The 21,984-nt window shown below is 39.9% G+C and overlaps 2 protein-coding genes across 2 annotated transcripts in view; one reads left to right on the top strand and one right to left on the bottom strand.

The window, feature by feature from the left end:
* kiaa0930 overlaps positions 1-21,984 on the bottom strand; it is a 34,703-nt gene that overhangs the window by 3,475 nt on the left and 9,244 nt on the right. Inside the window, exons 2-8 of the mRNA XM_066668169.1 lie at positions 13,310-13,458; positions 4,469-4,573; positions 3,687-3,764; positions 3,426-3,527; positions 2,364-2,504; positions 2,087-2,275; positions 140-299 (exon numbers count right to left, since the gene is read on the bottom strand). Of these exons, the coding sequence (XP_066524266.1) occupies positions 140-299; positions 2,087-2,275; positions 2,364-2,504; positions 3,426-3,527; positions 3,687-3,764; positions 4,469-4,573; positions 13,310-13,458 (924 nt within the window). The remainder of the gene's footprint in view (positions 1-139; positions 300-2,086; positions 2,276-2,363; positions 2,505-3,425; positions 3,528-3,686; positions 3,765-4,468; positions 4,574-13,309; positions 13,459-21,984) is intronic.
* LOC136694528 (microfibril-associated glycoprotein 4-like) lies at positions 10,417-13,224 on the top strand. The gene is made up of 5 exons (XM_066668170.1): positions 10,417-10,602; positions 10,808-10,993; positions 11,294-11,390; positions 12,288-12,470; positions 12,607-13,224. The coding sequence occupies exons 1-5, from the start codon at positions 10,597-10,599 to the stop codon at positions 12,852-12,854; spliced, it is 720 nt and encodes a 239-aa protein (XP_066524267.1). The 5' UTR covers positions 10,417-10,596; the 3' UTR covers positions 12,855-13,224.

Here is a 21,984-nt window from a genome sequence, read left to right as displayed (position 1 = left end):
GTTGTACTGCCTGTAATGTACCTCAAGTGTGCACCGTGCCATTGCATTGCTCACCAACAGGTCACTGGACACCAGACAGGATTGGATCTGAACATTACAGACTACTTTGTTTAAAAAGACCTTGTGTTTTTGGCTTTACCTTCGTCCTCCTCCTCCCTGAAGAACTCCTCACTGTCGTTGGCTGAGTGGGACTTCTTCATCTCAGCGATGCGGTTTCGGGGCACTTTGCGGCGCAGAGAGGGAGAGAAGAAGGAGGGACGGTTCCTCTCCGGTGTGGGAGGAGTGCTGAACGATGTCACCTGCAGCAGGAACAGGATGTGAAAGAGCATTAGAACACAACAATAGCACCTACATATCCCACTCTTGTTTCCAAAACAGTTTATAGAATTAATGAGTACAAGGTTTTCAGACTGACCTCCACAACACTCAGCCATTTATTTTGGGTGTCAGCTTCCTTTTGAAGTGTAAACAATGATAATGATTCTACTGGTAACTCAAGTAAAGCAATGTTTCATCTCTTCCCCTCACTGTGTACAATAACAGACTGTCTGCAGCAGCCACACTCTTAATCACCTCAACATCAATGTAAAATGTGTTTATTGCTGTGACATCACGACAGAGCAGCATTTTCTAAAGCTTTTATTTGTTTATTAGTAAATGAAAAGAAATAAGCATATACTGTTAAAGCTTAAGATGATGTCAATGATCTACAGGTCTTTTAATGAGTCCGGGGCTCTGGTGCAACAGCATTTTGGGGTATTAATAAGATTTGTGTTATAAATAGAACCTAAACAATAAAACAGTTGTATTTTTGAGAATATCAATATTTCAGGAATAAGGTTTTAATATTTAAACACTGGTTCCTAAAGTGAGGGGGCATCATGCTATTGATCGGGAGCACAGCAAGGCAATTGAAAGAGATGCACAATGCATGTGACTGTAAAGGTGATTGGTCAGTAGAGCTGGGCGATATGGCCAAAATTTATATCACAGTACAGTGGAACCTCTACTAACGAACTTTCCAAGATACGAACCGGGCATTTGAATATTTTTTGCCTCCACCAACGAACCATGACTCTAGAAATGAACCCGAGCCTCCGCCGAGCCGGCGGCTGGAAATGGCCACTGACACCAATAGGCGAGTCTCCCAGCGCCCAGACTTGAGTGAGCTTTTCAGATTAGCACATTGTAGTTTTAGCAATTTAGCCTTTGTGTAAATAGCATACATCGATATTCGTGCTAAGTTAAACCGTATCTACGCTTCGTCTCCCCACATTCACCCGTCTACCCCTCCACCTCCCGTCATACAGCCAGTGCCTGTGTTACTCCTCCAGCCAGTCATCACGTTTTTGATGTGTAACCACTTAAAACTTTATTTCTTTTTTATTACTGTTACCACTGTAATTCTATTTTATTTTTAGTAATGATACATGTATTATTTTTACTAATTTGAGAGTGTTGTAAACATATATCAGTGCAAAAAGGGTGACTTTCGGGGTGGGGGCTGGAACGCAATAATTGCTTTTCCATTATTTTAAATGGGGAAAACTGACTCGAAAAACGAACTTTTCTACTTACGAACCGGGTCACGGAACGGATCAAGTTCGTAGGTAGAGGTTCCACTCTATATTTCTCAAATTGCTCAATACGATATCATTCCAATATTGATATGAACAATAAAATAGCCACAGAATAACTGTCAAGAACTGAAACATTACATTAGCACAAAAAACCCTCTTGTCCTTGAATTATTGTCTATTGGTTTCGTTCTATAAGAAGTTGCAATCGTGTACAAACAGTTATGCTTAAAGTAAATTCCAGTGGTATCTGAAAGCCAAAGATGTGTACAACTGTCTGAGTCGGGTGAGGGGGCTTAAAAATGAGGACACTGAAGAAACACTAATAATGCTTTATTATTAAAACATTGCAACTTTTTATACCATAGTGTTGTAATCTATATCTCCCTGCCATGCCCTGAGTTCAGATCCAAGCTCATGAAAGCCTTCAGTGCTAAGGTTGGGTTAATTTAGGCCGGACACATGTGGTGTATCTGGTTTTTTTTTTTTAATTTGGTATCTGTACTGACCCTCTCGTGCATAGGTGAGTCCTGATCCTCCTCGGTGCCGCAGGGCGAAGTGTCCCCCGTGGGCACTCGACTCACAGCCATCTCAGCATGACCCTTCCCCTGCGGACCCTTCATTCGCACAAACTCCATGTTGTTGTACTTGTAGAAGCCGAAAGACATGCGTTGGGCCATTTTAGCCGCCACGCTCACCTAAAAACATACCCAAGACAACTGGATAAACATTTGTTTCAAGATTTCCAGGGTCATTTACAAACGGCTTGACAAACGTGTACCTTACCCGGTTGTCGTAGACCTTCTTGAGGGCCTCATAGCGAATGGAGCCCTGGAAGATGACTCCCTGGAAAGTGTTACACTTATCGCTGGCTACTAGCTCCACACACACCATCTCCCCTTCTCCAACAGTCATATCACTGAACACCTGCAAGTCACAACAGCACGTCAATTAATGTGTCTTCTCCATAAATTATGTAACATTGAGGACTAGAACAGCAGTGTCCTCTCGCTGGGGTAAAAAGATGTGACTGTAAAAGTAAGTGTTAATGTTACCCTCAGTCTATAAATAAATGTGCAAAGTTCCATCGATTTCCCATCAAGACTGAAGCTATTTGTAGAGGGGCTGCTCTCCTGGCTGATAATAAAACCACTCTTACAGCACAACAACTTGCTTCTCCACTTACTAATATCCTATGAGGTCATATCTCATTATGTTTCCAGCTATCTGCAGTCCATCAGCTCCACATCCCAAGGGCACGATTTGCAAAGGAACACCGTCAATCACTGCTCATGTTTTACAGTGTTTCTACGGCCCGGAATACCTATGCACTTATAATTCAGTGCATTCAGGTTAATAAAAACAACTCAGGAAATTACCAAACCCTAACTATCTAATCAGTGAGAACAGGAAATCTCACCCCAGATCTCAGTACAACCTTCAGAAGCGCACAGATCGTCTCTGCTGATTTGTTTGAAAAACTGAAAGTAAGTCTCCAAAATAGAATGGAAGCAATGAAAGCAGTAAAAAAAGAGGGCGGTGACTAAATACTGAAAGTCTGAGATTATGTTCAGCTTTTGGGGCTTCTGTGTATGTTTTTAACCCATTTACCTGACAATTGGCACTGAGCATGTTGGCCATACACACTTTATGGCTGGTCCAGTGTGAACCCATTGTTTGGGCAATGCTCTACTATTGAGATAACAGAAGCTCTGTGTGCAAAATTGAACAATGCTGTCAGTAATAAGTGCCTTAAACTAGTTGAATTCACTCAAAAGAAGGGGTATCTACAAACATTTGGACACATGGATCGTGTTTGAATCTTGAGCTGAGCGATGGGGACGTTACCTCTTCAAAGTTGTCGATCATGAAGAAGATGTTGGGGTAGCTCATTTTGGACTCCTCTCCTTTGCTGTCCATTGGGTGTTTGCTGGGGGAAGCAAACACTTGCTGTGCAACGTAGAGTGCAGCACATACAGAGTTAGTGTGATTTAATCCAATTGTGTTTCCACTGGAGTGTTTGAACTTTTTAAATAATGTTTGTTATTATTGCAGCTTCAGATTAACACAAGCTGATTCTAATCATGACTCTAGTCATATTGAAATTACCTGGGATTTCTTCTTATGGATGTGGATGTCACCTGCGTCCGAGCGTGTGCAGACAGCACATGTGACCACATAGTCCAGCTGAGGGAGAACATATGGCATAATTAATTTTTCAGTTTAATTATTCTAATTTTCCAGACATTTTAAAGGGTAAAACTGGATGTTACATTTTTTTCATGTATATCTTTTTATTTATATGAAATATAATGTAATATTCTTAACTTTATCTGAAGAATTTCCCATTTTTGTAAAAATGTTTGCATTTTAATGCATCAAGACTCTCTCACTACAATACCCAGCATGCATCAAACAAATAAATCATGACAGCTACTGGGAATCACCTCCTCCTACGACAATAATATCTGATTGGACGGTCTGACTGTAGAACTACCGTTATTGGTCAATAACCTTCTCTGTAAACATTTAATTGGTCAGTCTGCACGTCAGTAGTCCTTGTTTACCTCAGGCAAAGCTCATGTACCTACCCTCATCTTGAGCAGCTATGCCGGAACGTAAATGTAAGTTCTGAGATGAATTAAAAAAGAAATTCCCATGTTTTGTGTGTAGCAAATAAAGCTGTAAAGGACCTAAAAGCACACATAGGTTCAGCTAAGCAAACAACGGCAGCGGATCTGGTCACCCTACTGCTGGGGCTAATAAATACAGAGAAAAACCCTTTCAAACAGCATGGGTTTGGTTTTCTATGTACTAGGAGGCAGCACTTATTACATTTTCTGTTTTGATCAGTGTGTCCCATTATCAGTCAAAAACACATGCCTGCATACCTTCTGCAAGATCAGGTTCAGGTAGACGCTTTCCTCCCAATCGATGTCTGGGTCCCCGAGACCCGGCAGCTTTTTAGAGTCCCTTCTGTAGACCTCAACCTCCACCTGAAAATAAGAACAAGACGAATAGCTGAAGAACGCACTATATGGCCAAAAGTTTGTGAATACCTGCTCATCCAGCATTTGTTCCTAAAGAATGGTATTAAGGGGGTTTTCTACACATGGCTCCAGTGATGGTTTCTGCTCTTCTGTGAAGGGTTTTAGATGCTGAACCACAGCTGTGAATATTCTACTGTATTTGGCCATGAAAGTCAGGTAGGATGATCTGATGAGTAGCTGTACCAGATGCAGGATGGAGCTCCATCACTCCAACACTGTCATTATACCACAGCCCAGTGCTCAGGCTTTAATATCCCCCTGGCTGACACTTGGCACTGAAGATAGTGACCTTAATGCAGCTGCTCTACTTTTTTTACTGTAAAATTTAAACAAACGCAGGGTGGAGAACTGAACACCTGGGCGAACGATGGGTGTGTCGTAAAATAAGCTGTACATACAAATTATAAGGGTTGTCTACAAAGGTTCGGGAATAGCACTTAAATCAACCCCAACATATTTTGTAGAGAGAAAGACAGCTGCTGTTCTTGTTATTCTCTCATTCTGGTGCTAGAGTGCTCTGTAATTGCCTTTAATTCAGTTCAGGCCTTTGTTCGCCTTGACTGGGAGACTGATGGATATTTATTTGGGCATGTGGAGTGCTAGGCTTAAATACAGCACTGACAGGCCTCTGTGGAACCTGGAAGCAAAGCAAAGAGTTATTTATGCACCCAACAGTCCCTCATCTAATGTATCTGGCACTAGGAATGCAGCTCTGCTGACTTAGACTAAGCCAAACGCCTGATTACTGACAGCATGTGCTGTTCTTTTGTGCATGTAACACAGAGTATAATGTTTTTTTTTCAGAGAGAAAGTATCTATATATGTAATTTTGGTTAATTGCAGCAAAAAATAATATAACTATTCTCTGAATATAACTATTCTCATTTTCCCTCTGAAAATGTAAACTGGAGACATAAGCAATAAACACAACACAAATCTTTAAGTAGCTTTCCATTCACAAATTCCCTTTTCTCCCGCTCTGATCTAACACACATTACAGATAAAGATGTAGACAGTGATAAAGGAGAAGGACCGGATGCACATTAGGTTCTGGACGGTTGCCATGGCTACGAAATGAGGGCGAATGGTGATGTATTTCGAGATCAGGGGTCAACCACCTGGGGCCACCTTGACCTTTAGCGCTGACCACAGAGAGCAGGACTAGATTACATTGTGTACTGCCCTCTCAGCTTGAACATATAGGAAAGAGAGTCTTATTTCTAAAAGTACGATCCTTTACATTAGGCCTTTGAGACTTAAATCTACATTAAAACGCTTGATACACATTATAAAATTATCTGAATAATTACTGACTGATAATTAGGCTTTGAATCTGTGAATACTCTGTGAATGTGTGTTAAAATCATTCATTTTCATCACTGTAAACCCGTTATATTCAATCCACCTACCAACGTGTTTTAGACTGGGTGGAAACTGGAGCACCTGGTGGAAATCCACCTCGTATATCAACAGCTGGTTCAGAGATGGTGCTAGTGACTTTGTTCTCTGTGTCCCATTAATGAGCTGTTCTGCAGAAATAATTCCAACCACAGTCCCAGCTGCGGCTTGGTTCCACTTGGTCATGTGACATACTGGGCATTTTCCATGTTATTATTTTATATCTGACCTATTTTATAAACATAAACTGTGCTTTTGCATTTAATCGGATGCATATACAGCTCAGCTAGATTGCAAACAACTGGGCTGGTGTTTTAGGCTTTTTTCATGTGGATGGAGACATTTTGGTGTGGATGTGTTGGTGTGGATCTATTTAGAAACAGAGTAAATACATTTTTTATTATTATTTTGTCACAACTATACAGAGAGAAGTATCTGTGGCCTGGTAGTTCATAGCGGTAGGTGCACTCTTTTTGAATTTTCGCTCTAAAAGCTTGCTCTCCTCTCATGCCTTCCCACTTCCACTGCCCATCCATTCAACATACCACACAAGCCCAGTGTTAACCACAGAATCACATCGACAAAGAAAAACCTAAAGTAAAAAAGAAAGAGCCCCTTTGGCAAGTCATACATGGTTTGGTAGATCAAATAGATTTAAGGTAAAGATAAAAATGTTGTTCAGATTGGAATTGGTCAAACAACAATCACAGTACGCTAATAAGGTCCAGATAAATCCCACAAAATGCAAACAAATTCCAAATATTGCCTTGGAATCAGGGCAAGCAAGGCCTCACTCACTACTAGCAGACTAATATCAGCCCCATCATCATATTATAGTCCAACCCAAACACAGTCAGGGACAATGTGGCAACAGATGTCACACCGTGTATTCATAAAATCACTTTCTTTTCTTGGGAGAGAATGTAAAGCCTCCATGGCAACCACAGAAAATGATGCACATGAATAATTCCTACTGTTCAATTCTACTGTCAATGTGTGATGCTGACATTTCAGCGCCTCTGGTAGCGTTACTTCAAGGGACATTACAAAGAGACACAAAGAGACAAAAAAAATAAATAAATAAATAAATAACATAAAATAAAATAATAATAATAAAAAGAACATGACGTAGAAAATGCTGCTCTGTAAAGGGCACGAATCCATCTGAGCTGAGCTGAGTACCTTATCTGACACTGGGGCACTGGGAACTGGGGCAAATCACTGCAGTCAGATAAACAGAAAGAGCTCAGAGTGGCCATCTCCAGAGTTTTAATAAGGGCCAGTGAAGGAAACACCATGCTCTAAAGCCAATTCTTGGATCTTCTCCCTCTCCTCAGCCATTTGCTGCAAACAAATGAGATAAGGCCACAGTAAAGAGGTGCTTCTTATCTGATGCCTACTTCAATTACACTGGAAACAATCAGGCTTTCTCTGCGTTTAGAGCTTCTTTTGGAATCGTTGATGAGACTCAGCAAATCCTTGAGGTTTGTGTTACATATTTAATGGAAGGGTGTCTCACGCATAAGACATAGTTTTAAAAAATGTTCTAAAGAAAGGTCTACCCAAGCACTGCCCAGAAACGTGGTCTTTCTGTTGCAACTGTTGAAGGGTTGTGTAAGCTTTTACGGAAGTTTGGAATAAATCTCATTCAGACAAATTAACTCAGTGTTGTAAACCCCATTTGAGGCTACATAAAAGATGTAGGAGGCTTCCTTTGTTTATGGATGTACAAGTCACCCAGAGGGAGCAACAATATACACTGACCAGCCAAAACACCACCACCAGGTCAGTGTCACTTCAGTGCTGAGGATGATCACCACCTAAGTAATACCTGCTCTGGAACACTGAAGAACAGAGTGCAAAGGGGCTTACAAAGCATGCAGAGCAACAAATGGACTACAAGCTGTAATTGTATACAGGGGTTAGACAGTGAAACTAAAACACCTGTCATTGTAGTGTGGGAGGTTTCATGGCTAAATTGGAGCAATCTTCATTAATTGCACATTGCACCAGTAAGACCATGTGCATCCAATGGTTCAAACATTGTGTCCTGAAGGCGGTGCCGTGTATCAGGACGACAATGCACCAATACACACAGCAAGACTGGTGAAAGATTGGTTTGATGAACATGAAAGTGAAGTTGAACATCTCCCATGGCCTGCACAGTCACCAGATCTAAATATTATTGAGCCACTTTGGGGTGTTTTGGAGGAGCGAGTCAGGAAACGTTTTCCTCCACCAGCATCACGTAGTGACCTGGCCACTATCCTGCAAGAAGAATGGCTTAAAATCCCTCTGACCACTGTGCAGGACTTGTATATGTCATTCCCAAGATGAACTGACGCTGTATTGGCCGCAAAAGGAGGCCCTACACCACACTAATAAATTAATTTTTCACTTTCATTGTCCAACCCCTGTATTTAGTAATGTCATTAGTAGCATAGAAACAAAGTGCACCTCTAGGGTCAGTGGAACTAAGATGAACAATGAGTGTATAAACAAGGATGTCATTTTAATGTAATGTCTGTTCAGTGTAAAGTAATGCATTAATCACTGAGTAACCTATTAGTTATTTTAATCATCCCAACGTAGTGGATTTCTCTAAAACAAACAAACAAAACAAAACAAAACCATTTACATCAGACCATTCTGAATATCCATTCTGAGAGACATATTGTTAAAATATAACCAACAGGAGTGATATATTTACTGCTGGATAAATTCACTTATATGTCATTAAGCTCTGTTAAAAGCATGTATTTTGGGAAGGACTTGTGGCTAAATTTGGAAAAATTATTAATTAGCATTAAATAAAAATGAACGCATTAAATAGCACTATGTAATATACATACAATGTTTCATAAATTGAAGAACTAATGTTATATTGTGCACCAAGAATTCAATATAAGCATGCACCTGGCAACCTTTATAAACACACTCAGTAAATAGGAAGCTGTGAAAGCGATTTCCTTTGAATCAAAGGTAGACAGACCTACAGACAGGATGAGCTTCATTAAAGCTCTTTCATGCACCATTTTAATTTAAATGCAAATACAGGCAGAGAGAGAGAGAGACAGAGAATATGCTCATAATAATAAAAAAGGACAAAGGAAAGAAGAAAGAGGACATCTGAGGCAGGTCACAAAAAGGGACAAAGCAAATGCACATCTCCTGTCGGTGCGTCCACGCTGTTTTTCAGGTAATTGAGTAATCTCTGCTCTCAAGGCTGAAAACAAGGCGACTCCACAGTGTCGCAAACCATCAGAACAGATCAATCTGGAGAACGCTCAGCATTGAACAAGCGCTTTCACTCAGGTCATATAAATGACATCACTCTCCTTCTGATTGCTTTGACATTTGATTAGTGCCAGGAGAAGGGAGAAGGATCGATGAGCTAACGTGCTAGTGAATTGGTGGGCTGCTGAGGAATGACTTTCTGTATTTTGCGTATGCAAAGTAAAATGTGAACTGTAAAAAAAGGAACAAAAGGACCTTGGGGAAATTGAACAAGGTCTATCTCATCTGTTTAATTATATTTAACCAAAACATGGACACTGCTTCTTTTGATGTGATGCACTGTACGGTACAGCCCCACTTTTTCAGTGGGGCTGTTAAAAATGAGAGTGGTGGCACCTTGTGAAGAATTTTAGTCCTAATGTGTGAGTGAGTATGTAAATGTGTGAGTTACAAGCAAGTTTCATATAATGTAGGAAAAAATTTCCCAAAACAATCTGTACCAACAAACCTGCAACCATTGGATTTACAGAACTTCAAGCTTTCGGAGACATGAGAATCACCAAGCTTTTTTTTTTTTTTTTTCTTTCTCTCTCTCTCTCTCTCTCTCTCACTCACTCACTCACTCACTCACTCACTCACTCACTCACTCACTCACTCACTCACTCACTCACATATATGGAAAATGTCTTCCATAATTTATTCATGATTTGTAATTACGTATATTATATTTATAGTTTGGTCTTAGTTTGGTATAAACCTCCCTGTCTTATATTTAATGAAAGGAAAATTATATTTACATATTTCAAATGAAAACCTCAATCATACTTACTATACTTACTAAAGATAAAGCCAAAAGATAACATGCACAGATCATTCTTAATCATTAATCAGTTTTTAATAGCACACTACACTTGCCATAATATTAATGTAATTCTGAGAAGCTGACAGACGTATTAAAAGATCAGTTTTACAGGAATATCACCACCTCCGTAACAGAGGATTCTGACGGCTGATTTCCCTGTGCACTAGACGTAATGAAACATAATTCAATGAGCTATGCCACCATTGTGTAGAAATGAGGGAAATTACAGTCCTGTTTCAGATGTGAATGCTTCACTTGTGTGCGCTGCTAATCAAATAGTGAAATTGGGAAATCTCCAGCATGAGCCAAATGGGGAGAGCACACGTTGTACAATACTTGCCAAAGTGATGTGAACTTTGGCAGAGCTGAGGGAAATGTCAACAGATTGCTCGGATAAGTCACTGTTTATGAACCAAGACACAGAAAGGAACATTGTTGTTCTTCACAAGAGAGTCTGTGATCATCTACAACAATGAAGGTAAGGCTTAAAGCACAGACATTTGAAATTTGAACATTTGATACTTTACCAAATCTAGTACAGAGAAAATTCACAACTAAGCAGCAATTCTGTCATTAGTTTGATGATGGTTGAACCTTATGTTGAACCAAACCTCTCAGACCTGGTCATTTTTCTACCTGTTCTATATCAAACAATGGTGTCATCTGCCTTTTTTTTCAACAAGATTATATGGATTTTATGGATACCGTTGTTGGTCCAGTCTAAAAGTCTGATGTTCCAGCCCATGGACTGTGCGGACATTTATAATGACAGTGTTTGGACAAGTGGAGTGTATCTGGTCTATCCTGCTGGACCAAACTCTGGTCGCTATGTATACTGTGACATGCAGACGGATGGAGGGAAATGGACTGTGAGTAGCTATCAGTTATTAGTTGATGATAAGACCAGTAATGCACGTTGTTTGAGCCTGAAATACATCTACACAATCAAATGGTCAATGCCAAGAAAAATAATAAAATGAAATCCCATCACCAAAGATATGATATAGAACATTGGTTTCTCCTCCTTTTGTAGGTTTTGTAACAGCAGTCATTTTAAGGGCAGACTTGGCTTAATGGTTAGAGAAATGGTCTTGGGACCGAAAGCCATGAATGGTTTAAATGTGGAGGAAAATTAATCAGTTTGTCTTGTGAAAATTTTTTTCTGGCAGGTGTTCCAGAGAAGAATGGATGGTACAGTGAACTTCTTCAGAGGATGGGATCAGTACAAGAAAGGGTTTGGACATGCAGCTGGCGAACACTGGATTGGTAAGAATCAAAGTTTTGGACTACAATAATAATAATAATAGTAATAATAGAAATGCAATAAAATGCTAAATTATTTAAACGTGCTAAAGCCAATAACAGCAAAAAATATTTTCAATGGTAAATATGCTATGTTAGCAAAACCTGGCACCAGACATATATATATACAGACATTAGTACCACTTTAAAATACTGTCAACTACACTTATAAAGGTTTCGTTTAAAAATCCGTTTATTACGTGCTTATTTATTAGGTTGTGAACACCATAAGCCATTTATAATGATTTGTAACAGAGAAAGGGAAGACCTGAGGATGTACATTTGATCATTTCATATTAAGATACACACCACAATTCTAAACAGACACTCTGTTGGTGGTTAATTGATGAAACTTGGTGGTTAAATGGTTAAACCTATTAACAAATATGTGCTGAAGCTGACTGGGTTAATGTCGACGGATGGAGAAGACAAAGTAAGGTCAGTATTTGGCAAGATCTGAGGTTTTACAGTGTAGATGGATGGGGGTTCACTATTTGGCAAATAACATCACTGGTACCATTTCTCTCTTTGGGTTATAACTGATTATTAAAGACTTTTAATGTGTTTACAGCCTAATTAACAAACACTGATGAACAAATTTGACATTTTAAATCTTATTCGAAAGTGGTACAAAGACATTAATAATGTTTATGCCAACAAGTGACATTTGTAATTACATTAGATTTTAGAAAGAACAGAAACTTGTTGGAATACATCTTTCTGAAAGGTGAAATGTAAGTGTATGTTAATTGTTATGAAAGGTTTCAGTAGCTGTCGTGTAGCCTTATGAAGTTTGTCCATCAGCAAAGAGTTTCCCTAAGGTTCTTCTGTTTATTTTGTCTGTCCGTTCTTTTACTACAGGACTGGAAACAATCCATCAACTCACTCTGAAGAAGAACTATGAGCTTAGAATTGATATGGAGGATTTCGATGGAAAAAAGGTTTATGCTACATACTCATCTTTTGGCATTTCTCCAAAGGCTGTTAATGCAGAGTTGGATGGCTACAGGCTTCATGTGGATGGTTTTAAAAATGGAGGCGCAGGTAAGCCCGAATGAAGCCCATAAATCCTTCATTTTGATTGAGCAGTTACAGTAGAACATAGAAAGAAAGGGTAACTGCACATGTTTTTTTTATTAAAAGAATATAAAATGCACTGCATATCTCTTACGTCCTGTAGGGGATTCCTTATCTTACCACAATGGATCAAAGTTCACAACCTTTGACAAAGACCAAGATTTAAATGATGGGAACTGTGCCGTTATCTGTACGGGAGCCTACTGGTACAACAGCTGCTACTTTTCCAACCCGAATGGACTGTACACATGGGGGGTGGATTCATTGCTTGGGCTGACCTGGAGGTCTTTTAAAGCTTTTAAGTCTTTGAAGAGCTTCTCCATGATGATCAGACCAGTGAATCTCACCTGAACTTCAACACGGGTCAGAACTCCTACTGCAGGAGTTTGTCCTAGAACTACAGCCAACACATCATGAGGACACTCATTCCTTCTTTAATTCATATATTTATTATCTGCAACTTCTTCATCCTGTTCAGGTTCATGGTCAGTCCGGATCCCACCCGGAATTATTCACACACACTCATCAAGTCTCACACACACACATTATGGGAAGAAACAGAAGCACCCAGAGGAACCCCATGCGGACACAGGCAGAACACACCAAACTCGAGAGGGACATTGAAGCAACAACTTCCAATGTTGTATTTTAAAATGTGACCTATTCTGTGGTACTTTTATTGTTCTGGTGCCGTTTGTGAGCCGTCAGCAGTCCAGTGTACTTCACCTAAGTGCCTTGGCTTTTGAAGTGCTGAAGTGTACTGTGCTTAAATGTGCAGTAGAGGGCAGTGAGTTGGTTTCTCTTACCTTCTTCCCTTCTGTGTTGTCTGCACTGACGTAAGACAGCTTTCGACGCACATAGAAAAGCATGTCGTCCTGCCGTGGAGCCCATTTCTCCATGAAATACGTAGAGAACATCCAGGTCCAGAACACAATTCTGTCATCCTTAAAACACCCTGGAAAAACAAACAAACAAAAAAAATAGACAAATCATTCATTTCCTCTGAACAACTCTATAAGTAATTCCAGAAGAAATCAATCATATTATTGCTGGGGTTTTTCATTATTGTTTTAATGCTTTCCAGAAATAAAGAGGGTATTTAGACTTGGAAAAACACTGCATATTAATATACACATATTACCTATCAAAGTAGCATCACTACAGTAAGAAATCTTTGTTTCCAACATAAATAAATACATAAATATGTGAAAAAAGTGTCTTTAAAATCATGATGAAACTTGAAGCAAAGGGTACCTGGCATTTTTTAGACCGAGTAAATTAAAACTAAACTGACAAAAAATGGGAGTTGTGTGTCTTTATGACTGACAGCCTGAGAAAGCGACAGAAAAAAGAGTGTGAGTGAGTGAGAGCAAGCAAGAGAGAGAAAGCACAATTGAGAGAGAGAGAGAGAGAGAGAAAATACAATGCACTCTTTAACCCAGAGAAAGTGAGGTAACTGGGTGCAGTATAATTCTGTGGCTGTGCTTGTTGCTGAGCAACAGTGTTGGCGGGTGGAGGGTGGCGGGTGTCTGGTTGTATGGCAGTAAGAGCTGAGTATGCTGAATACAGAGATCATGATGCACTGCTGCTCATCTGTAAACTCTCTAAGCTGAGGGTCTACAGCTATTCTCCATCCCTCTGCACTATAACGTGTTCTGACTCATTAAGCTCTATGTTGAAGTGGTTGACTCAGCTGGTATTATGCAGATCTGGATATATTTACATATGAATATAAAATATGTTCATATTTTTACACTAAAAGTAGCATCTATAACAGGGTGGTCGACTCACTGTCCACTCTATTATACACACTCTGAATATGTAAAACCACAGCAGCTTATCTGTTGCATATGTTGCTCTCGTCAATGTTTTTGTGTGGTGCAGTAGTGACAATGTGATAGAGTGATACTGATGTGTCTGATCCACGTGTACCAGCGCAACACACCACCACCACAGAGCTGAGAATGACCCACAGCCAAACAATACTTACACTGGGGTCCCGTGGAAGTCTTGACTATTGATGGTTTAAGTTTAATGGTTAATGGAAGGTAACAAAGTATGCAGAGCAACAGAAGGACTACTCTCTGTAACTGTAGAACTACAGACTGCACATAGAGTAAGTGGAGCTGACAAAATGGGAATTTCTAAATAAGATGGCTTTAATGCTATGGCTGATGGGTGCATAATGTTCCATAATGTATTCACAATATATAGAGCAAGATGCACTACATGAGACAAAACTTGGACATCTGCCCGTCCAACATTTCCCCTGAATCTTGGGTATTGATAAGTAGTCTGTCCTCCTACTCTTATGGGAAGCCTTTACGCTAGATATTAGAACATTTGTGTGAATATTTGATGTCATTCAGCCAGAGGAACAATGCTAAGTTTAGGTACTGATGGATAATTAGGACTGCAAAAGCCACTCAAACTCATCCCCAGTGAAGTTTCAGCCTCTCGCAATTCAATTCTGGGGTGCTTCATATGCAGATCCTCGACATTGGACATCTGTGGCTTTAAGCTCCTCCCAGTGCAACAGAACAATACCTTTGTGGTTAATTATAGTATTTTTTTAAAATAAATTTCAGCCAGGGAGTCTCAAATGCCCTGGGTAACACTGGGTAACAGACTTTTTTTTTTTTTTAGATATTTGAGCTGTGTAAAAAGGTATCAAGCTCCCTTTGTCACAAATTGTAAGTGTCCTAAATAGACAAAAATATATGGAGCACTTGATGTAGGGAATATATTCCAGAGCTAACCTACATAAAGCAGGCGTTTTTCCCAGTTTAAGCATGGCGGCAACCACAACGCTAGCTAGCATGTGCATCTGTTAGCATTCATAACAAATCTGGAAAGTTAACATTCTCCTCCAAGCCAACTGAGCTTTCTAGTGGCATTGTGTTAACAAGAGTTTGAAAAGCAGTAGTGGAATTAATAATGCCTAAGTTAGTAAGAAAACTGGATTAAAAAAAACAAACCAAAACAAAACAAAAAAAAAATGATAAAAACTGTGAAAACTTTGAAAACTGTGTGCAGCTAAACTACACAGAAGTAAAGAGCAAGAGAAACATGATTCAGTCTGACATGTTGAATAATGTTTGCATGACAAGACCAGACATGTCTCAAAGGGAACAGAATTAATGATTGACTGCAGACAGAGAGTATCTGTCTTATTAAGAACAATGGAAGATTAATGGCTTGTTACTTCCTTTTACCAGGCAAATCCTGTCTGGATATTTTCCAGAGTTGCCCTTCCACACACAGTGTACAGCTGGAGATTTTCAATGTTCAGATGTGTTCTCACTACAGGGAACGTTCTGATTGGTTAAAGCCAGTGGGCGGTGCCTGTATAGAGGGTGCAGGAAGCATGGCATGAATTCACTGTGAATTCTCTGGAAAATTTCATGCTTTATTCACACATGGGCTGACTCTGACATTACCTGGACTTTGTACAAGGTTTATGAGAATGATTTATAACTTCTTACTAGCTTTCAATTTTGGAAATGATATTAAAAGTCAGACAGTAAAAATAATGAAGTGAAATATCTGTGACCTGTCTTGGTCTATGGAGGAAAAAAAAAAAAATCAAGAACCCCAGCACAATTCAAACGTTTAAACAGCCCTGTTCAGCATGAGTTTCAGCTCCTGTTCTTTAAATAAGAATGAGCCACAAACCGCTCGCACCAAGGAAGCAGCAGCATCAAATAAGCCACACACAAGCTCTTGCAGTCCGAGCTTTAGCCTGGATTTCCTCATTCTCCACTCTCACTGTTGCCAGTTTTGCTTCTTTCTACCATTTCTCCACTTTCGTTGTGTTTTTTACATGGTTGAACCCAGTCTTCGGACTCTCACTAAAATGTAGTTCGAGCACAGTTATTGGAAACACTCAGATGGTGGGGTGGTACGATTCTAGACTCTATACTTTGTCACAAGTGAGTCAAAATTGGAATGACTCATTTTATCCCATACTTTTACACACACACACACAACTTACATATTTATTGGGTTGTCTTACGTCAGTTTGTCTTATGTCAGTTTGTGAGTGAGTATGCACTCCAGATACCTGCATTTATATTGCAAATGCACTGTAAGTGATATGTCTTTTAAAAATACATAAAAATGTACAAAGAACAAAATTAGAACCATAATTTAAGAGTGTGAATATTAGACCCTTGATAAAACCTTGATTCAAACCTCAGTCTTGTTATTTTCATTCTCATTTCTTCAGTACTGAGCTACTCCTGCTAAAACCAACTCTTCCTTAGTGAGTGAAACTCCTGCTTTTCCAATGAAAGATCACTTATATAAGCAAGCTGACTGGAGTCATCACTGATGCACCTCACTGTGTTTTGTGACAATACTGTTTCCAAAATTCTGTGTCCTGACTTCTGCATGGGGTCCATCATAGGAAACTGAGACAGCCACTGTAGGAGGCGGAAAACTCATGACAGTACACAGTGATGTCACTAATCACTGCCTCACACTTCTGACACATGAACACATGATTGAGGATTCACTAGTTGACACTGTTGGGTGAATACTCTTGAGCTATAAAGGCTTTTCACAGCTTTTTGGAGAGGGCTGCCTCAGGCTCACACACACCAAACGCAGACACATTGGGATCCAGACACCGTCTATATAATGAGGTAAAGTTTTCCACAGGCCTCCACATATCTTCTGTACAGTGTTTACAGGGTTCAGAATCCAAGAGAAAAGAACTCAGGGATGTTTGTATCCTAAATCTAATTTATCTCAGTAAACATTTATCTAATCTGGAGTGGAAAATTATTTGACCAGACTTATGGAGACATGGGTCATAAAAACAGGAACCAATTTGAGGAAATTGGGATAGGAACTGAAATTCTGTTCAATAGGTATTGACCCAAAAGAGAAGTGTTGTCTATTTTCTGTCTTGGGATTGCTAACATAAATGTCAGCTTTTAATAGGCAACTTTTTTATTGACAACTTTAATATTCCGCCCTGAATACAAAGAACAAAGGTGCATACTTAGATTAAGCAAAATGTAATCATTAATAAAGCTGCTGAACTGTGAAATACCCTGTAGAGGAAGTGAAAGATACTCATTTACTTACAGTGGTGGCTAACTAAAATAATCAGCAGCTGTAGTATCTACAACACAAATAATATTTTATCTACTATCCAAAATGACCACTGAACCTGCAACAAATGTTGTGTATGTACTGTTGGTAATAATAATAATAAAAAAGCTGGCAAATCTAAACTACTTTGATTCTTTATAGTATTTTATTACCTTTCAATGCCCTAGAAATTCAGCTTAGGATCACAAATGCTACGTTAACCCATCCTAGTTGTGTACATGAAGCTCCACCACTCCAAAGAATTAGTTTCCATTGCTCAAAAACTATACAGTGGAACCTCTACCTACGACCTTGATCCGTTCTGTGACCCGGTTCGTAAGTGGAAAAGTTTGTTTCATCTTGTTCCATTTAACATAACGGAAAAGCAATTAATGCATTCCAGCCCACACCCCGAAAGTCACCCTTTTTGCACTGATATATGTTTACAAAACTCTCAAATTAGAATAAAAAAATACATGTAGCATTACTAAAAATAAAAAAGAAATACAGTGGTAACAGTAATAAAAAAGAAATAAAGTTTTAAGTGGTTATATATCGCTACCTTGAAGACGTGACGACTGGCTGGAGGAGTAACACAGGCACTGGCTGTATGACGGGAGGTGGGGGGTGGGTGGAATAACGAAGAATAGGCGGTGAATGTGGGGAGACGAAGCGTAGATACGGTTTAACTTAGCACAAATATTGATGTCTGCTATTTACACTAATGCTAAATTGCTAAAACTACAATTTGCTAATCTTAAAAGCTCACTCAAGTCTGGGCGCTGGGAGACTCGCCAATGGGGTCAGTGGCCATTTCCAGCCGCCGGCTCGGCGGAGGCTCTGGTTCGTTTCTAGAGTCATGGTTCGTTGGTGGAGGCAAAAAATATTCAAATGCCCGGTTCGTATCTTGGAAAGTTCGTTAGTATAGGCGTTCGTTAGTAGAGGTTCCCCTGTATTGTGAACTGAAATGTCAGGTGCAACGAGATTCTAATCCGTTAAATGAACATGAAGAATGGACACAATCCTTCACATAATGCCCACACATTTATTTACGCCTCTTCTTCCTAGCAGTAGGAGCAGTTTCAGGTCAATAGCCACAAATGATCCCGGAGCACTAAGGCCTACTGAGCCATTTCCCACCAGAGCCGACACCAGCCGGTGAACTGAACACTGTCCGGCCTCTAAACAGCTCCATCGTCCAGCTGAGAATGTAATGGAGCTGACTGGAGCTCACTGAGCTCAGTGGCACCCAAAAGAGTCATCAAAAGAAGCCTATAGATCAAGACACTGGACACATTGGCTCCTGAGAACTCCAACTGGCTGAGAAGACTGCATCCCACTGCCAAGACCTGAAATCAAATCCTGACAAAGCTAAGCCATCTGTGATCAGGGCCCGAGAGAACACCAATGGCTATGCGACTCTCAGAGTGAGAACTGTGGATCGTTCACAGCTCTGCGCTAAAAGTGACAGTGAGGTGGTTGTAGTGTGTCTGTGTGTGTTGCTCTGGTATGGGTGGATTAGACACAGCAGTGCTGCTTGAGTTTTTAAACACCTCAGTGTCACTGGATTGAAAAGTCCAGCCAACAGTTTCCTGTGGGTAGTGGGCAGTTCAGCAACCTGGCACTTTTGCCGCACTCACGAGTTACAAGTTAAATCAGTGCATGGCTAAACATGGTAAGCCCTTCAGTGCCACAGCTTTATTTAAAAAGCATTTTATGCAGTGGGTGATGTTTTTCTTAACAGTGTAAGCAAGAACTGTATCAGTGATATAGTGAAAAACAAAAGGCAACAGCAAGTGACTGTGTGTTTAGTTTCAAACTCACTGAAAGTCATCAACAACCTCATTAACAATTTGCCTTGTTTGGCAGTTGTGGTCAGATTTTGTGATTCTGATGAAGTACAAGAGGAACTGTCTGAAACTGTCTGAAACCACAAAAGGTCAGAACTTGGCTGAAACCTCTGCCACTGATGTTCGAAAATATTTGCTATCACCACAGATGGTATCCCTGCATTGGATTTGCCGAAATAACTGAAGACATGATCGTGCACACTCTTATTAAATTCCACTGCATTATACATCAAGAAAATCTCTGCGAAGATATCAAGTTCTGATCTTAACACTGTGATGGAAACAGTTGTCAATTTTCTGTGCGCTCTCATTGCCTTAGTTCACAGGCAATTCCAAGCTCTGCTGGAAGAAATAGATTGTGCATACAAAGGCTGAGTAGGAGGAGGCTGAATAGAGGAACACTGCTTGAGAATTTTGTGAACAACTTCTGGTGCAATCAAAGCCTTTCTTGTTGAGAAGGCCTAGCATCACACAGAGCTGGAGGATGTCAGGTGGCTTGACTGACATTTCAATCGCACTTGAATGTACTTAAACATCTGTATGCAGGGAGCTGCACAAATGGTCATGAGACTTTTTGAAACAAGGAAGGTATTCATGCCACTCACCATTCAGTCAACACAGCTAACTTGCGGAGATATGGACTGGTGTTTTTTTCTTATATACCTTGACAGGCTTAATATGAAATACAGACTTGTCAGTTTTCAAAAAGGCAATGATGATTTTGAAAATGTAACCTATTGACTTCCAGAGGTCATTTATTTGGACAGTGAAGGTTTATGAGCTGCTCAAATGAACATTTTTCATGTGTTAGACTTGAAGTGAAATTTGACTGAAGAAGCTTGCACTGGATGTCAGTCTTAGGTCGATGTATCTGTGTGGGCAGATACTCTCATGCACAAACTCCATCCACAGTCCTTCACAAAGCAGGCAGACCATTCTGAGGCAAGTGTTCAGATTTACTTTGAATCTAGAAGGTGGGCCAACAAGATAGGTGTGTCTAACCATCACAATTTACACAAACACACCATCATTGAGCTTAGAATGACCCACCACCCAAAACATACCTGCTCTGTCCTGGGCTTGACCACTGAAGAACAGTTTGGAAGAGGCTAACACAGTATGCAGATCAACAGATGAAGTACAGTCTGTAATTATAGAACAACAAAGTGTACCTACATGGTCAGTGAAGCTGATAAAATGGACTATTAGTGTAGCACCAAGGAGGTAGCTTTAACACTGTGGCTTATTGGTGTAAGCCCAAATGTCTGGAGATACCACTTATAATGAGCCCAGAAGAAGACTTGCTAAGGGGACCAATAAATAAGACTTTATAAAATGTTTATGATTCTTGGATACTTGGCCATATTTATTGGAAAGACAAAGTTACAGGGATGGGCTATACACAATGTGAGTGAAGAGCTTGCACTGCCAGTGAACTGAAACACATCAAGCGACATTTGGAGACGCAGTTTATTTCTGGATGCTGGAACGGCCTCTACTAGGAAAAAAAAAAAAATACACACATCCTGAGTAGAAAGTCAACAAATCAATTCTGCCTTCTTCAAAACAACAGCTCTCAAGAGCTCTGAGTCAGTAAAAGCATAAAACACACACATGTCCAGTGCCTCACCTGCATATCTCACACTGAGATACATTACATAAAGATGATTCATCTGAAAGGGCAGGATTTGAGGCTGAGGAACACTGACAGTTCATGAGGCAAATGAAAAAAAGATCCAACAGTGTCCAGAAAGCACTGTCACATTTTAAAATAATACGGAATATGGATGAATGGTCCATGAAAGCCTCTAGCCCCACGCCTCCCTGTATTCGGCCAGGAAGTGGAACAGAGAACAGAAAATCAATATTTTGTTGTCTCTCATTAACAGGACAGTATTGTTGCGAGGAGTATGGGAATGAGAATCGAGATGACCTCTGGATTGTTTCCAGTGAGACTGGAAAGAGTGACCTTGGTTCGGGCAAACGTGAGCAGAGGTACTTGGCACATGTTCCGAATAACTGCTGTGTAAGATAAAGACAAGGTGGAGCAGTAATAAAAACTAGTGCTTGCACAATAAATTGATAAATTGTGTTTATGTAGTTATCGTTATACGAGTCGCCACAATAAACACTAAAATCATTAAAGTCTGCAGTGACCGCCTGGACTGAATGACATCACAAGTGTAATGACACAGTGATTAAATTAATAATTAAATTAGTAATTAAATTTGAACACTAAAAGCATGATGATTAATGTTGTATTGAAAGTTCTTATGTCCATATTAATTGTCACAGTTGAAGGAGGATGAGGAGGTGGATGTACACGCAACGAAGATTTACTTAAACAAATCCAAGGCGAACAAAACAAACAGAAAACAAACAAGAACTCGGTGGAACATAACTAGAACAGGAACATAACTGTGAACTAGTGGTAATGCGTAAGACAGCAGACAAAGGAACACATCTACACACACAACACCAGACCAAGGAGCACACAAACTACAGGGGTATATAGGGACAAGACCAACGAG

The sequence above is a fragment of the Hoplias malabaricus genome, chromosome 4 (assembly GCF_029633855.1).
Source record: "Hoplias malabaricus isolate fHopMal1 chromosome 4, fHopMal1.hap1, whole genome shotgun sequence".
Classification (NCBI taxonomy): domain Eukaryota; kingdom Metazoa; phylum Chordata; class Actinopteri; order Characiformes; family Erythrinidae; genus Hoplias; species Hoplias malabaricus.
The sequence above is the reverse complement of the archived record's forward strand: the minus strand, read 5'-3'. Positions and strand labels throughout refer to the sequence as shown.

Bases quoted from the DNA above. Each gene is read 5' to 3' on its own strand.
- LOC136694528 (XM_066668170.1), top strand. The intron at 10,994-11,293 runs GTGAGTAGCTAT...TTTTTCTGGCAG, and splicing joins CGGATGGAGGGAAATGGACT to GTGTTCCAGAGAAGAATGGA. The intron at 11,391-12,287 runs GTAAGAATCAAA...CTTTTACTACAG, and splicing joins AGCTGGCGAACACTGGATTG to GACTGGAAACAATCCATCAA.